Source organism: Macaca nemestrina, chromosome 5 (assembly GCF_043159975.1).
Source record: "Macaca nemestrina isolate mMacNem1 chromosome 5, mMacNem.hap1, whole genome shotgun sequence".
In the NCBI taxonomy this organism is placed as follows: Eukaryota; Metazoa; Chordata; class Mammalia; order Primates; family Cercopithecidae; genus Macaca; species Macaca nemestrina.
The window spans coordinates 33,137,442-33,154,360 of NC_092129.1; the positions used below are offsets into that span (position 1 = coordinate 33,137,442).

General features: G+C 36.8%; 2 protein-coding genes across 16 annotated transcripts in view; one reads left to right on the forward strand and one right to left on the reverse strand.

The window, feature by feature from the left end:
* Window positions 1-16,919, reverse strand: part of LOC105465585 (protein tyrosine phosphatase receptor type K) — a 558,841-nt gene that overhangs the window by 501,696 nt on the left and 40,226 nt on the right. For 2 of the 14 annotated variants that reach the window (XM_071096426.1, XM_071096423.1), the window contains exon 1: window positions 7,935-8,198. The exons of 6 other annotated variants lie outside the window; for them this stretch is intronic. In XM_071096426.1, the coding sequence (XP_070952527.1) occupies window positions 7,935-8,055 (121 nt within the window). In that variant the 5' untranslated portion in view covers window positions 8,056-8,198. Of the gene's footprint in view, window positions 1-7,934; window positions 8,217-16,919 lie in introns of those variants that run through there. 6 more of the 14 variants (XM_071096431.1, XM_071096428.1, XM_071096424.1 and 3 more) reach the window with 5 other exon arrangements.
* LOC105465588 (polyamine-modulated factor 1-like) lies at window positions 14,253-15,455 on the forward strand. 2 transcript variants are annotated; one of them, XM_011714083.3, is made up of 2 exons: window positions 14,253-14,750; window positions 14,812-15,455. In XM_011714083.3, the coding sequence occupies exons 1-2, from the start codon at window positions 14,383-14,385 to the stop codon at window positions 14,984-14,986; spliced, it is 543 nt and encodes a 180-aa protein (XP_011712385.2). In that variant the 5' UTR covers window positions 14,253-14,382; the 3' UTR covers window positions 14,987-15,455. The 2 variants fall into 2 exon arrangements, with proteins under 2 accessions (XP_011712385.2, XP_011712384.2); XM_011714082.3 differs by having other exon boundaries at window positions 14,297-15,451.

The window sequence follows — 16,919 nt, forward strand, 5'->3', positions numbered from 1 at the left end:
CAGGCGTGAGTCACCACACCTGGCCAACTTTACTTTTAAATAAATGATTCCTCCATGAATTACATGACAAACTTTTAGATAAACTAAATTATGCCTGGAATGCAAAGCACCTACTCACCATTGCATAATACTTTAGGCAATGAGCCAAATTATAAAAAATACACAAAAAAAATCTCTTTATATAGCTAAACAGTTGCTTCAACTGTGAAGTCAAGTAAAAAGTCATAAATTCAACTATTAAGTCAAACAGGCAGCCTAGTCTCTAGATGGAAAGAAAATATGAAGTCATAAACTAGATGAAAGCTGGCACAGAAGGCAAAGTAAATTACTTAAGGTCCCTAGGACTTTTGGGTAAGAAAAGAGTGCATTAACAACCCAAAATATCCATTTGTATGATCTGCCTTAGGAGATATAAAAGGAAGGAAAAAGTCAATTTGGAAAAAATCAACAAAGTAGATCTCTGAAATCTGCTGTGCTAATAGAACACTACATCAAAAGTCATAAATTAAGAATTTTAACATGTTATTATGTATTTCACCGGGAGCCCTCTAAAGGCTTTATTTTAGTTTAAAAAAAAATACAACAGATGGTCACACAACAGCTCCAGCACATTCCCCAGTGAGTACCTGCAACACCAGCATAACCAACTCTTCCAACTTGTGACAAAGGAGAAAATTCGAGCCGGAACACCAATGTTATTTTTTTTTAATTTAGAAGAAAATAAGATCACTGAGTTTAAAAAAAAAAAAAAAAAGACAATAACAACACAACAAAAACACTGCAGGTCTACAGGAGTGGGAATAACAGAGGTCACAAAGGCTATGGATGGAAAGATTAAAGACAATTTGTTCTCTCTCTCTTGGATTTGTTTTTTGCTCTGAAAAAAGGTTTGGGATTTTGCCAAGGACAACCCTACACTACTCTGATGTATTCAAAGTCCTCATGCAATGCAAATATGTCCTACAATAAAGCAGTCAAATAAAATGTATAATTTCCAACAAGAGCAGTTTGGTAAGTTAAACCAATTGAGGGTAAAGGCAAGGCTGAAATGAACGTGGGACCCAGGGAAAGGCAGTGAAGATACAGAAAAGCTTTATGTAAAAAAAGTCTTCACATACTAAGTCATGAAATAAAATGAAAATTTTAAAAGATCACGAAGAATTTTAATTAAACAAGTTGCGTTTTTTCAACAATTTCAGGGTAAAAATAATTGTAAAACTTTGATATTAATTTTGCAATTCCGTATTTTAAATTCAAATTCCTTTTGTTACCACTATAAGGATATAAATAGCTCAATTTCAAACAATGTAATCTCTGGAAAGACAATTCTTATTATAAAATATTTGGGAATTCCTTAGGGTTCTAAGTACAACCAAATCTATTCATATACCATGTTTAAAAAAATGTAAAAATTATGGAAACCAATCAATAAGTTCCGAAGGTGTAGTTTGTTTCCAGGCACTAGTTCACTATTAACAATTGTCAGGGCCCACTTTGTCACTTGTCCAGAACAAAATGAAAATGCAAGCCTTTTATTCAAACACCAGGAAAAATAATTCCTTTATCTTTCTTCCCAGGTGTCTCTCTCAACTTGTCACATTATTTTTTATTTGTTATTGAATGACAAGCTCTCTTGGGCATGGGACTGACTATCCATGAGGTGATTATAGACCCTCACAGGTACCTGGGGCCCTGTATCATAATTCAGTAAACACTTACCAAACTCAACCATCCCCACACCTGTGCCCAAGCTTCCACTAGGAGCAGAGGGTAGATAGTCCCTGGGAAGGGTGGGGGCAGCAGAATAGGTAGCCAAGAACCCACCCCAGGAATGCAAGGGGCATGGGAGACAGACCATATGTGAGCAGAGGGTCCAAGCCTCAAGCTCTTGGCCCATTGTCTCATGGGGCTTCATTTATAAAACCAAAATCAAAGATAAAATTAATAAAAATTTCAAGACAGCAATAACAGGATATTAAACCCCAAGTGTGGACCCTCTTCTGAATTTGGGATCCTGTGTCACTGCACTGGTTGCCTGCCTATGAAGCAAGTCCTGACAGTTGTTACTCAGACTAAGGGAAAAAATTACTAAATTTTTTTTCCTGAATGTTTTCTTGTAGCAACTACTGTCAGTTTACTTGGCTGAATCTGTCTTCATAGTGTCTACTGCCAAGTCTTTGTCAATGCCACAATTACAGATAAAGAAATCTAACAAGGAAAAAACACACTGGATATACAATATTTTACCTGTTAATTCATGTGTCAGACAATCCATACTAAGTGCAAAGCAAATTAGTTCTGAAGCTTAAAGAAGACAATAGCATAGCCAAGAATGTCAAAGATGAATATTCTAACAAATAGATTTTCTTAATCTAGAAAATAAAGCAATTACAGTTGAAGCACTTTCTATGCATAATGTACAAGAGCCTCCTACAGGCACAGGGTAACAATTGTGAGTAGATGCATTTCAGGTCTTTGAAATGGCAGAGTCTAGAAACACAAGACAATTAGGTTCCTAATAAAATAGAAAGGGGGATAGTAGGCATGGCCAGATATTTAGACATTTAAAAATAAATTAGTTTAATCTGGGATGAGAAAAACTGACTTTGTGAGTATTCATTTTACAATATACAATATTGCATACAATATACAATATGGCTCATTTTAATTGAATATACAATGAAAATGAATCAACAGAAAAGGCAGAGTATGCTTCAAAGCAATGCACAGAATATTTTTCATCTAAGGTATTTAATATACCCAAATTTTAAATGAAATGTAAGAGAATAATAACACACAAATGAATAAACCCTTAAAAAATATCAGACTGAAGTTGAGAATCAACTAAAACTGAATGATACTAAAAATAACAAAAGAAGCTTTTGCTATTATATTTTGGACATGAGGATTAAAGAAAATTATGCTTATATCAGGGAAGACAGTAAACTGCATTTTGTTGGTTTGTTTGAGGCACAGCCTCACTCTGTCTTCCAGGCTCTGCAGTGGTACAGTCACAGCTCACTGCAGAGCCTTGACATCCCAGGGTGATCCTTCCACCTCAGTCTCCCAAGTAGCTGTGACTACAGGTGAGCACCACCGCGCCTGGCTAATTTTTTTGTGTTTTTTGTATAGACAGGATTCTGCCGCGTTGCCCAGGCTGATCTCAAACTTCTTGCCTCAGCCTCCCAAAGTGCTAAAATTATAAGCAGGAGCCACTGAACTGGCCCAGTACAGTGTTAACAGTGGCAAATCCTATTTTGCTAATGTCACTCAGTTTGATATTGAGAGGGTAAGATAAATACCACATACAAAAAGAAGAAAGTAAACCCTGCATATAGATGAGAATTCTACAAAACAGCAAATGTTCACTTCCAGTAAGTTTAGATATCAACTCCCAGAAGAATTACATCCCATCCGTAAGAAAACTTACAGATCTGTGTCACTGGAGCCAATTTGTCTAAGGTCACTGATGACTTTCATATCACCAACGCGATGCATGTTTTCAGTCCTCACTCTTCTTGATATTTCAGCAAAATTCAATACCGGTGATCACTTACTTCTCCTCACATTCTTGGCTTCCATTATGTAAACCCACTAGTTTCTTCCAACCTTTCTGGCCACTCACAGGTTTCCTTTGCAAATTCATAGTCCTCTCATTGGCCATTAAATGTTGAAATTTTTCCTTAGTATCAATAGCTTCAATTACAAGCAAATGTAACTGTCCCATTAAAATTCTTAGAAGTCCATAATCTAGACATAATCCTTTGCCCTCTATACCTATATATCCAACTACCTAATTGATTTCTTGACTTGTGTGTCACTATAAACTCCATGAGGTTAAGGACCACATTTGCTTATATTCAGTATCCTACATCTAACATCTAGCATAATGCATGGCAATTAGTGGACACACAAATTCTTATCAAATAAATAAATAAAGACTATTCTGATTAGAGAAATCTTAGTTGACGATGGAGAGGGCAACACTTCAACTGCTGATTGAGCCATCAATACAAACTAATTTGAGGCTCACATTTTGTAGGAATATTAACAGGCTGATATGCATATGTTACTAAACATGTACGCATATACACACACAATCTTAGACAAAATTTCAGTCTGGCAGCATCACACAAATCTTGAATTTCAAGTATTTAGTTAACTAAACTCTTCAATGGAAGTTTATTAGGGCCTTCATTTAAGAGTCTGAAAATACAATACAATAACATTTCTTACCAGTAATGTTTATTTTCAAGCAACTTGCCTCTGTTTAGACTGATTTTTTTTTCTGTTCTCAAGTTTATACTACTGTTAAATATTATCTTTGATATAAATTTTCATGAGTAGAAAACTTTTTCTAAAATAGATTAGCAAAAAAGAATTTCCCACCAAAACCTCCAGCAATTCCATGACTTCTGTGGACAGCACCCAAAGTTTGCCTCCTTGTTGGTAATTCATTTTTATACATGTCCACCCACCCAAGAAGCAAAATTCTATTGGTTCTGTTTTATTTTCTCCTAAATTAAGTCTAACCTAACTAGTATTTGGCACTTTGCTTTAGTCAGAGATTTCTCTAACCCTTTGACAAATTCCAATGTTTCTATTTCAACCAGAAATAATTTCCTGAAATCTCTGTACCAAATGAAAACACTGCCCCAAGCCAGGGAAATTCAATATGCACATTAAACACCTTTTCAGAAAAAAAAAAAACTTAGTGTATTCTGTTTCACCAACATAGGGTAAGTTTCTTTTCCACAGAAGTTCCCACCGATAAAGAAATCTCACAACTTTTTGAAACAAAGTATTTAGTTGATAGCAATGATAAATGTACTCTTCACATTTGTAGGAAAAAAAAAGATCACTATATCCATGGCCAGATGAGCAAAAACAAACCAGTATCTAACCTTGAAGAAACAGAAATGACTACTATAAGGAAGTGCTTTCCTCCATTTATTTTATCTAGCTAGAAAGCATATATTAAGCCATCTATCAAGAAACAAAAGGTTATCTTGTGTACTTAGCTGTAGATGTATGCCAAGGGAAGCTGCTGTTACAAATTAATAAAGAATGCACACAAAGAGAGCGTGCTTGATGCACTCAGCTTCCAATAACCTAAAAATACCTCCAAAATAATATATATTCCAACACAGAGATCCATTTCAAATCCAATGAAACAAAATGCTGGCCATTTCCTATATTATTGTTATTTACTAACACCCTGGAGTAGCTTTAAAGAGATATTCTAGCAAGAGTGTTGAGGATAGGAGAAGAAACAGAAGAGCAAAACGATCAAGTTAACTTGATACCTATGCCTCCAAACAAATAAGACTTTGGCTGCTTCAAGTCATATTTTTATTTTAATGTGAATATTTAGATTAGACTTGTGGTAGGCTGAATAATGCCCCCCACACACAAGTATCTATATCCTAATCACTGGGACTTTGAATGAGTTAGGTTATATGGCAAAGGGGAATTAAGGTTGACAATCAGCTAACGTTGAGATGGGGAGAGTGTCCTGGATTACCAAGGTGGACACAATACAATCACAAGTGTTTTTAAATGTGGAAGAGGGGGGCAGAAAAGAAAAGAGATGACGGTGTGGGCTTTAAAGAGAGAGAAAAAGGGTCATGAGCCAAGAAAGACAGGTGACTTCTAGAAACCAGAAAAGGCAAGGAAATGAATCTTCCCCTAGAGACTCCAGAAGGAACCTAGCCCTGCAGACCTTCTGATGGGCTCAGTGAGACTCACCTGACTTCTGAGCTCCAGAAATGTAACAGAATAAATTTGTGTTGCTTTAAGCTACTAACTTTGTTGCAATTTGTTGCAGCAGCCATAGAAAACTAGTATAATACATACTTCAACAACTAACAAAACAACAAACTGACAACAATGAAAACATTATACATCCTGTTATTCCTAAGCAGAATAACAAACTAACCATCTTATATAACTTGTAGTTGGGGAAGGGGAACTCATAGTTTATTTCAGACCCCATTAAAACAATTAGCTATTCATCCTTGGGTCTCAGTTTTCATAAATATATATACACATATGAATACATATATTCATAAATATATATATAGATATATATATGAGTTTATTGGAATGTTCTAAGGTTTTCTAGAATTCTCAAGTGTTTTTGCATCCTGAATGCTAATTATGAAGTGTTGTTTGAGCTTTGACTTTTTCTATGAAATTGTTTTCTTAACCTCTAATGAGCTTTTTTTTTTTTTTAAAAAAAAAAAAAAGTAGTCATGTTAAAATCCATCCAATGTAAGTTCACAAAACTATTCATAATAACCTAGTGCCTTTCACTTTAGGTCTCTAACAAAGTCTCTGCTTTACTACAGTACTTCTGTCGTGTTTCAAAAACACTTAAGTTCAAGTAAGAGAACTTGGTGTTGAAAGTTAGAGAATGTTTCAGTTCATACCTGCCTGCAGCTTTTTTCTATTTCAGAAGAGGGAAGACAAAAAAAGAAATCAATATTGTGCAGAATTTTTCTTTTAAGTAAGTCTTAACATACAGATTTTACAGGTTCAATGAGGCATTATCTAGATGAAGAAACAATATATCTCTTTTTTTTTATGGCTAAGAAGCCTTTCCTGTAAACTATTACAAGTCTGTGATATACAGCTTAACATCTACAGTTAAAAAGAAAGAAAGAAAAAGAAACTATAGTACACATTTTCACCGCATTTAACCATGAAGTGAATTTTTCTTTCTTTCTTTCTTTCTTTCTTTCTTTCTTTTCTTTTCTTTCTTTCTTTTTTTTTTTTAAAGGAGAGAGTGAGTCACCAAACCGAAAATAAACCAGACAAGGAACGTTAAAATCACATTACATTAAGAGCTAGGTTGCCTTCTATAAGTTAGAGAATCAAAATATTCTTAGAATATATGATAATGCCTTCAATAAATATCACTGAAAGATATAATTTAAAAGTAAATTTTATGCAACAACGTTCTCTGGGCTTTAAAAGAATTTAATATTCCTGGGAGTAAATGACAGTCATGGCCAATAGTTGAAAACAGTCAGAAAATATATATATTCAACATTTTCCCAACCACTGTTATAAATATGCCACATGTCAAGGTATTTTACAGGGCATCCAGTTTTCTGATATAAGTACTGTGAGATTCTTTTTGCATTTAGTCGACAAAATAAAATTTTACTTTTCAAGACATTTGGAAGTAGAAACTGAGGCAGGAAATGAATGGGGGGAAAGTGAATAGGCAGAAGATTCTAGCTATTAGGGAAGATGAGAATAAAAGGCTAAACAATCCTGTTCCAGAAAAAAATCTAATAAGGATAGAAACTTTCCAGGAAGAGTTTGGGGCAATAGAGATGGACAGGGATATTACCGAGGAGAAAACAGAAGTCTTAAAGGAAAGCAATTATAAAGTAATGAAAAATTTAAATCAGAAATGCATTCACTAGATACAAAACAACCTTTAAAAAAAAACCCGCAACAAAAGCAGGTCAATCAATAAAGAGAATGTGTCCTGGCTGTGAAATGGACCAGGCAAATGGACTCACTGATAAAATACATTCCTTTTTATTTTTAATCACAAACTAGTGGCCCAACAGGTATATGTGGAGTGTGTATGAGGTTAACACTGGGTATTTTCATACTGTATTTCCGGCTGGGTTTCAAATGAGTTGAATATCGTCATGCCGATTATGGTTTCTCTTCAATTATTTTAACTGAGCTAATGTATAACAAGAACATAGCAGAAGCAAATAAGTCTGTGTGCCAGCTTATGAGCAGGTGATAAAACATAGCCAAAGAAATAAGAAGACTGAAAAAAGGCAGTTGCAGAAACAAAAGAGAGAGAGAGAGGATAAGAGAGGGGGAGGAGGAGAGGCTGGAGAATGGGGAGATGAAGGAGACAGTTCAATAGGGCAAAGTAGAAGTTGACAGCAACACAGCCACACCTTGCCGTCTCTCCAAGGCTGCTTCTTCCCTCCAGAGAGGATAAAGCCAAGTGAAATCAGGTGATTCTGCTGAACTTTTGCTTCTAATCTGTTCTTTGTTTCTCTGAGGTTTTCTCCTCATGAACTCTGTGTTTTATTTGAACAGTGCCGCAGAAGCCTGGTTGTGCTGCTTCTGTTTATTCACATGGTTCGTGATGTCACAGGTGGGTGCACCCGAGCTAAATGCGGCACGTGGGTGTGTGCACTTGTGTGTTGCTTGTTTGTTTTGTTTTTTGACACCCCCCCCCCCAATGTAGTTTAAGGAACTCCCTGAATTTTTGACACCCCCCTCATTTAGTTTAGGGAACTCCCTGAATTTGTTATCTTTTTATTTTGCAATAATTTCAAACTTACAGAAAAGTTGCAAGAATAACACAAAGAATTCCTGAATATCCCTTACCCAAGTTCACCAATTTTCAACATCTTCTATTATGTATTTCCCATCTTTACATCTATTTACCATTTATTACATATAATTCTACATATTTTCAAAACAACTTGAGAGTGGTTGCATACAACTTGCTCTTTAACTCCCAATAATTCAAAAATATGTATTTCCAAACTGTAACAATATTCTCTTACATAATCACAATATTGATATCAAATTAAGAAAAGTTAACATTCATACACTACAATTATACAATCCAGAGTTTGGTAAACCTGTGAAGCAAATCTAGTCTGCCACCTGATTTTATCTATTCAGTTTTACTGGGACAAAATCATGCCCCTTCTTTACTGCATTATTTGTGGCAACAGTGTGAACAACAGCAGAACTCAGTAGTTGTTGCATGAGACAACAGTATTTCCTGCAAATTCTAAAATATTTATTTGTTATTTTATTTTAAAATTTTTCAGACACCTGATATAATTCACAGTCCATATTCAACAGCCAATTTTCTCAATAATGTCCTTCTTAAGTATAATTTCCAGTCTAGGATTCAACCCAGGATCCTGAATGGCATTTAGTTGCAACTCACATCTCTAAATCTCCTTTAATGCAAAATAGTTCTTCAGCCTTTGTTGTGTTTCATGATACTGCCATCTTCAAGAATATAGGCCAGGCATTTTTTTAGACAATTTCTCTATTTGGATTTGTCTGATATTTCCTCATGATGAGATTCAGGTAATGCATTTTGTCAGAATGCTACAAAAGTGGTTTTGTGTTCTTACAGCATCCTACCTGAAGGCACATGATATCTGTCTGCCTCCCCTCAGTGATATTAATTTTGACACTCAGTTTTTCCACTATATGGTTACCATTTCTTTTGGCTTGCAATTAATAAAATGTCTGTAGGGAGGTGCTTTAAGACCATGCAAATATCCTGTTCTCTGTCAAATTTCTACTACCTCCAATTTAATATCCAATGATGACTCTTCCAAATCAATGTTTACTATAATGGATGCTAAGTGGTAATTTTCCTAATTCATTTTTATGATCAGAAATCAGATGTTCAGAAATATTAAATGACTCACCTCCCAGTTATTTTTCAAGGATCCTTTAGAGAACTCGAGAACTTTCAAAACTCTTAATTTCCATGATCTTAGCCTCTCAGAGTACAAAATGCCTGAACAAATGTTCTCAAGACTCAGATAACCAGAATCTCCTGCTCATCAGCATACAAAACCTATCTTGTAAAGCTACTACTGTGTTAAAAAGCTACATTTTTGAAACTCCATTGTTTTCATTCTAGAATGAGCATCAATTTCTATAATACAAAGTAGAAAACAAACATTAAAGACAAAGTAAAACAAAAACAAAACCTGACATATTTTGTACAATCTGAATTTTTAGTCTGATCATGAATCACTCCTTTCCATTTAACCTAAGAGGGCCACAGATCATCATGCAATAACCACTGTCTTAGGCTCAAGAAATAATAAAACAAGGTGTAGGGACTGATAACTAAATTATTTGCAAGATCACTGCCAGTGTTTTGCTAGGTAGCACTAAACCATATTCAATTATACCCTTGAGTCTCCTAATTCAAAGGGAGAGCAGGATGGTGGGGGAAAAAAAAAAAAAAAAAAAAAAAACCTGAAAGTCATGTTGTAAGAGAAACATGAATGGTTATTTAAAGCAGAGGTGACATCATGGGACATGATAGCTGTCATCAAATAGAAGAAGGGTTCTCATATGAAAGAAACATTAGAAACTGACTTAAGACATTCACAAGAGTTTGAACTGTGTCCTAGAAAACACTACATTCTTCAATGGAAAAAAAAAAATGATCTTCCTAACTCACCTGATCCTAGGAGAAAAAACAATGACCTCAGAAAATAAAATAAATGCTTAGAACAATCTGTGGACTGAATAAATGGCAAGGAGTTGGCAAAATAAGGCTATATAAGTATCTGTATACTCCTTTTCTCAAATCAAACTTAACTTCAAGAAATAAAGTTTTCAATGGCTCTGTTCATCAAAATATAGGTTTTTTGAACTTCTGCAACTGAAAACTCACAACTGCCTCAGGCAGAAGCAAGAAGGGAAATAACTTCATACTAATGCTCCCTGTCATTATCTTTTTCTCTGCAGCAAAACGTATGCCCCAAACTGTCAACAACACAAGGGCAGGAAAAGATGCTGCTAAAAGGAAAAGATCACGTATGAGTGTTGCGAATACATCTAAAAACACCCAATGTCTCAACTGAAACTGAAGCCATACAATGTAATAAATAGCTTAAGAACCATTAGTACTTGTACCAACTCAGGAGATAAGAACTACTGCCTTTCAGCATTAAGTTTATACCATAAAATGTGAAACAATCTCCTTTACACAATGTGGCAAGGTAGGCCACATTCATTGGTATAGGATGATATAAAATGGGCCCATCCTCTCTTGGTCCACTTTTGAATTTCAAACCCTGCCTTTATGGGAAGCTAAGAAATTAGAAGCATCATTACACAGTGTTTACACACAGGGCATCTACCATCAGACTGCTTGGGCCAAATCCTGGCCCTGTTATTATCAGCTATGTGACCTTGGGCCAGGTACTTATTTTCTCTGTATTTGTTTCCTCATGTGTAAAATGGTGATAATAAAGGTAAGTACCTTATTTAGTTGCTGTGAAGATTATACAATATAATATTTTTAAAGAGTGCCTTGCACATAGAAAATATTTAAGAGGTAAAGCTACTTTCTATTGGCAATAGGGAGGCAGTGAACATTTAAGACAAGACTCCCATGATTAGATTTTTATTTCAGATAGATCACTTTGAGAGAACAGTGAAAGATAGATTGGTTAGAGGAGGTTATTTGTGCAACCAAAGCGGAAGACAGGAGACTACTGCCACCGTCTAGGAATGACACTCTGAAGATCTTAACTACAGCAGTACTGGAAAATGCAGGAGGCACAGGTATGAGAGATTTTAAAGAGACAGTGCAAGATTTGATGTAAGGAAGGTAGGAAGAACCAAGGTCAACCAGCAAGTTTCAGGCTTAGGTAACTAAAACTCTGCAATTTTCATAAGAAATAATCTTGGGCACAAATAATACAACTGCTTTTAAGTATGCTGAGATTGAGGTACTCCTGGGCATCACTGTGGGTTATGGTCTTAAATAAATCTGAAGCACAGGCTGGGCTGAAGCACAAAGGACTGGGCTGGGATGTTTATTTGAGAGCCATCATTTCACTAATGAGAAAAATATGTTAAGTTTATTTTGGAGAAAAAAACAGACGACACTTCCTTTAAAAAGACAATATATGGCCATATCCATTATACATGATGTTCAGTGTCAAGTATTTGTGCAGTATTTAATACTGACACTAAAATCCTTCTATCGATAACATTCTACTAAGTCTTCAAACTCAGCACTTAGAATTTTTTTTCTTAAAAAACATTTAGAAAGGATATCTTACCAAAACAAGTTTCCCATTATAGGTAAGTCATCATGTCATTCTGTAATTCCCCAAAGAGGACATTCACAGTACAGATTTACTTCTGCTGCCCAAGAACTACACCCTCACCCCTTGAGGTAGTCTTTGTGTTTACAGCACTTTTCCCCTCATATCAAGAGCCTATCTCCATCATTTTCACTGGAGTCATATAATCAGACCCTCAACAATATCTTGGGACACACACAAATGGTAACTCTGGATGAAGACAGATATGTTAATTGATTTGACTGTGGTAATCATTAGACATGTATATGTATATCAAATCATCATATTAGTACCTTGAATATATATTCTTTTTATTTGTTGGTTAAATATTTAAGAAAACAAAGAAAACATCTTGGGTAGCATCTTGCTCATGATATGTTCAGAATGTCTTGTGTGCTAGAAACCATCCTTGTTGTCTGAGGTCAACCAATCCAAAAATATGTAAGCAGTATGAATTATCAACTAAGCATGAATCTTTAGAAAGAATATGTATAAACAATACACTGGAGAATCATAAAGTCATTTTAATAAAGCAGGCTTAGTTCAGTAAGTGTATACCATATATATATTTAGTTTTATTTCAACACTCTTTTTACAGTGGCTGAGTAGTGTTTTAAAATTATTTAGTCTCATTCATAGTCAAGAAAACAATTTCACTTTGGTTTGATTCAGCAAACACATTCATAGTTTTCAGGTTCAGCACATATTTAAGTCCTGGAAATCTGCAAATAATTAGTGGGGAACTTAGGATATGTGATATTAAGATCTAGATGATGACTAATTTCAGCAAGTATGGGTACTTTCTAAATTGCTTTTCTAAAAGAAAAAATCAATCTTGAGAGTGAAAAAGAATAAAATCTTACTACGATGTTACCACAGTTTGTAAAATAAAAGGGCTTCCATGTGTTTTCCAAGCACTTAATAAAGAGGCAATAAAAAGTTAAAACGTGATTTCCAAATTTTATGAAGAAGTCAGAGCAATCATGAAAGCCAAGAAGGATAAAAATGTTTACCCAGTTTGATGTGAAATTACCCTGAACTAAATTTTAGAAAAAGTAACAAATTTATGGTAAATAAAGCAAGCTAATTTTTCCATTTCGGGAAGCCAACAAAGTCTATTAAAGAAAATATACACAGTTACACTTAGTAACTAGCAGATGTATTATAGCTAGGCAAGAGATCTTGAAGAAAGGTAACATTGTTTTCATGGTTGCATTCAACATTTACCACAAAGCTGCAATTTCTTTTCTGTACCCTATAAATTAAGTTCAAAAGCTAAACTTCAAGAAGAATAACCTCCATGTTTCAACTAATAGTATTTAAAAGCACCAAAGAAAAGACGACTACTTAGTTCATTCAAAAAGACTAAGAAATGAAAAACTGTGTAACATGTAGCTGATATTTGTGATTTTAAAAAATGTAGAGAGAAAATGTTCAAATATACAATTTAAACACTGACAATTTTTTTCATTAGTAAAAAACCAACCTAATTTTAAAAAGATCATAATAAAAAGCCATCATTTTTCATAGGACAGAAAGAAGAAACAGTGTTCAATTCTGAGGCATTTGGGGATAATTTAACAACTCCTCCTCCAGCCATCATTCTCCATATGCCATTGCTACTGCCACCAAAATGAAGAGGCTTAGGATAGGAACTGCACAATAAGTGTAAAGATACAATTTAAGTATCACCTTACTTAGGGCAAATGTGTGGAACGTCATTTAAACTCATTGAAAGAGAGGGTGTGGTATTCTTGCCTACTTGGGAATTAATTAATTTAGGCAATCTTTGGAGACAGCGTTCTGATATCTACCATTCAGTGGGGGAAAAAAGTAGAACAAAGATCAAAGAGTTAAAAATTGATGTGATTTTGCTTACGGCTCATGGACTCCTTCATGCCTTACTTACATGCTCCTTCCTAACTCTTGTTTTCTGATAGAACACCAGCAAATACATGAGATCTTCCTTTTTTGCTTTCTCACTGGATTCGTTCTGGACCCATCACCGTGCCTAAGTATTGGTGGCTGCAAAGGGTTGCAGCTGACCACACCTCAAGTACTGCTTGGCACTTTTAATTGATGTGCTAGTTCTGGAACTGCTCTAACATTCTTTGGTCTTCTCTCCACACTGGAGAGTGCAATACAGATATTCAGGTAACCCTAACATGACCATCATGCTGACAAATGCAAACAAAACAATGTTACAAAACAAGACCACGGACAGAGGCCATTTTGGATTTGTATGATACTCTGCCACTCTCAGAAAGAGATGATTTCAAATACATGTGAGTTTTGGGGGTTTTCTGTTTGTTTTTTAGCAAAAGTATAGATGACCATGCCTTGGGTGTTTGCTAATCAGCAGAACATTTTCAGTTACTTTCCTTTTCACTTGCCCATATCAGAGAAAAGCAGTATTATGGATACAAAAATAAAATTGGTAAGACAACATTAAAGTTTTGCTAATTTACAGGCAAATAAAGAAGCGTCTCCAGATGTAGGTTAAGATATATTGCTAGACAACTTCAACATGGCCGAAGCAAGTAGCGCCAATCTAGGCGGCGGCTGTGAGGAAAAAAGGCATGAGGGGTCGTCTCCACAGTCTGTGCCACCTGGCACTACCATTTCAAGGGTGAAGCTCCTCGACACCATGGTGGACACTTTTCTTCAGAAGCTGGTCGCCACCGGCAGCTACCAGAGATTCACTGACTGCTATAAGCGCTTCTACCAGTTGCAGCCTGACATCACACAGCGAATCTATGACAAGTTTATAGCTCAGTTGCAGACTTCTATCCGGGAGGAAATCTCTGACATCAAAGAGGAGGGGAACCTGGAAGCTGTCTTGAATGCCTTGGATAAAATTGTAGAAGAAGGCAAAGACCGCAAAGAGCCGGCCTGGCGCCCCAGCGGGATCCCAGAGAAGGATCTGCACAGCGTCATGGCACCCTACTTCCTGCAGCAACGGGACACCCTGCGGCGCCACGTGCAGAAACAGGAGGCTGAGAACCAGCAGCTGGCAGATGCCGTCCTGGCAGGGCGGAGGCAGGTGGAGGAGCTGCAGCTACAGGTCCAGGCCTGGCAGCAGGCCTGGCAGGCTCTACACAGAGAACAGAGAGAGCTGGTTGCTGTGCTGAGGGAGCCTGAGTGAGGAGACCGCCAGGCCCAGAAGCAGAGGGCAGTCAAGGTCAAGAGCCTGTGGCCAGCATGCCTGGCCTGGGCGGCCTGCCTCTGAGAACGGCTGAAATGGTGCCCAGTCCCTCAGCAGTGATGGAATTTGCTGGAGGACTAGGCCAGAGAAAGCTTCATTGCCACTGTGCCTTTTGGGTACCCTTGGGGTTGGACATACACCCCCTTTAGATTCCTCTGTTTCTTCTACCTGGATAATTCTTGGCCATGTTCTCTCTTCTCTAGGTTCAGGTCAGCTTTGCCCCTCCGCCCCACTCCTGCTGGTTCCTGAGCCCTTTTCCCTGGGCCTGGCTTGGAGAATCTGTTTTCAATCTCCACTGATTGCCCCCTTGCTGCCCAGCCCAGGGGCCTTTACCATGTTCTCCCCACATCCGTAAATAAACTTCCTCCACTACACTGTAAAAAAAAAAAAAAAAAGATATATTGCTAGAAAATAAAATTCCTAAGATACAAAGTTCCTTATAGTACTTCCTCTTCCTGGACTCACAGGTGAGTTGAGCAATCAGCTCCATACCAACTTCACCTTAGCCATCCAGTTGGCTGAGTCTTCCTCACCCAGTGCACCCAGGCTCCCACTCCTCCCTAGAGAGCTACAAAGTAAGCCAAATGTTCTCAGCAGGCAGGGCAATAGATTTGAAGCTGGAATAAAGCCTCAGCAAACACTGACTCTACTAGACTGTAGCTGGTATTGTTTTAGTTGAAAAAAGGGTGCTTAATGACTAGCCCAGAAAACTTCTTGTCCTGCCACAGTGTTTATAGTGTGTTCAATGGCCCAGTTCACTAGGGCTTTACTTCCCCAGCATCAATAAAACTGTATGATTCTGGTACAAAGTTATTGCAACTAATTCAATGTCTCAGAAGGAAAAAAAAAAAACTGCATTTGATTTCTGAAATGACTGTGACACTAAAAATTAGGGGGAGGGGAACCCAGTAATTTTGGCCATCCTCATGCAGATCACTGTGAGTCTTGCTATAAGCCTGTATGAACTAAACGTAGTTATAAAATTCCATGTTGACTCAATCCCAGTCAATGTCCAAATTCCACTGTAACAAAATCCATCTTAATTCACACATAGTGTTTTCAGACGGTGGTGATGACACCAAGCTGGCACAGGGCCTCTTTGCAGTAAACAGGTTGGGAAGGGGTACATTTTTTATCGCAATAGGAGTATTAAGGAGGAGGTTTCACACATAGGTTTTCTCTCTCTGCCTTCCTAAGAGAGATGCTCCACTTGGATAGATGGTAAAGCAGTATAGGTAGGATGTGAAAGAGAAATAATTAGAGGGGATAGTTAATTGCTCGTTGAAAGCAGAATTAAAAGGGGAGAAAAACTTTTCTTTTCTCACAGCAAACAAATTAAGTTTCTTGAATTTTACTTAACACTATTTTCCTACTTGCTAGAATGTCTAACTTCTGGTTTTTGGTTAAAATAAGGACTCCATTCTTATAATCTTCATTTCCTCCACAAAATTATTTATTTCACTTCAATATTCAAGAAATAGCTCAAACCTCAAGGCAGTTGCCCAGAATCCACTTACTATATCTCATAACCAAACTCAGTGGCTTTCTCAACCTCTCAGATACCCTTTGCCTTTCCCATTTCTCTGTTTGCCCTTGACTTCCAACTTCACACATGTTGGCTCTGAATTACACGAAAGCGTTGCCCCCACTACCACTCCAATACCACACCTTATGCCAATATTCTTTTTTCTGATTCCTTCCTCAGTGAGCTCATTGATCTCATTCGCTTTCTGTTCTAATGACAGCCTGACTGTGGCTGAAACCCAGGAGTCATCACCAGGCCTGACCTCTCTCATTCCCCTTTCACACTTGTTCTTCCAGATGCCTGCAGGACATCTCACTCACATGTCAACTAAACT

Coding starts and splice junctions, on each gene's coding strand:
- LOC105465588 (XM_011714082.3), top strand. CDS start 14,383: ATGGCCGAAGCAAGTAGCGCCAATCTAGGCGGCGGCTGTGAGGAAAAA.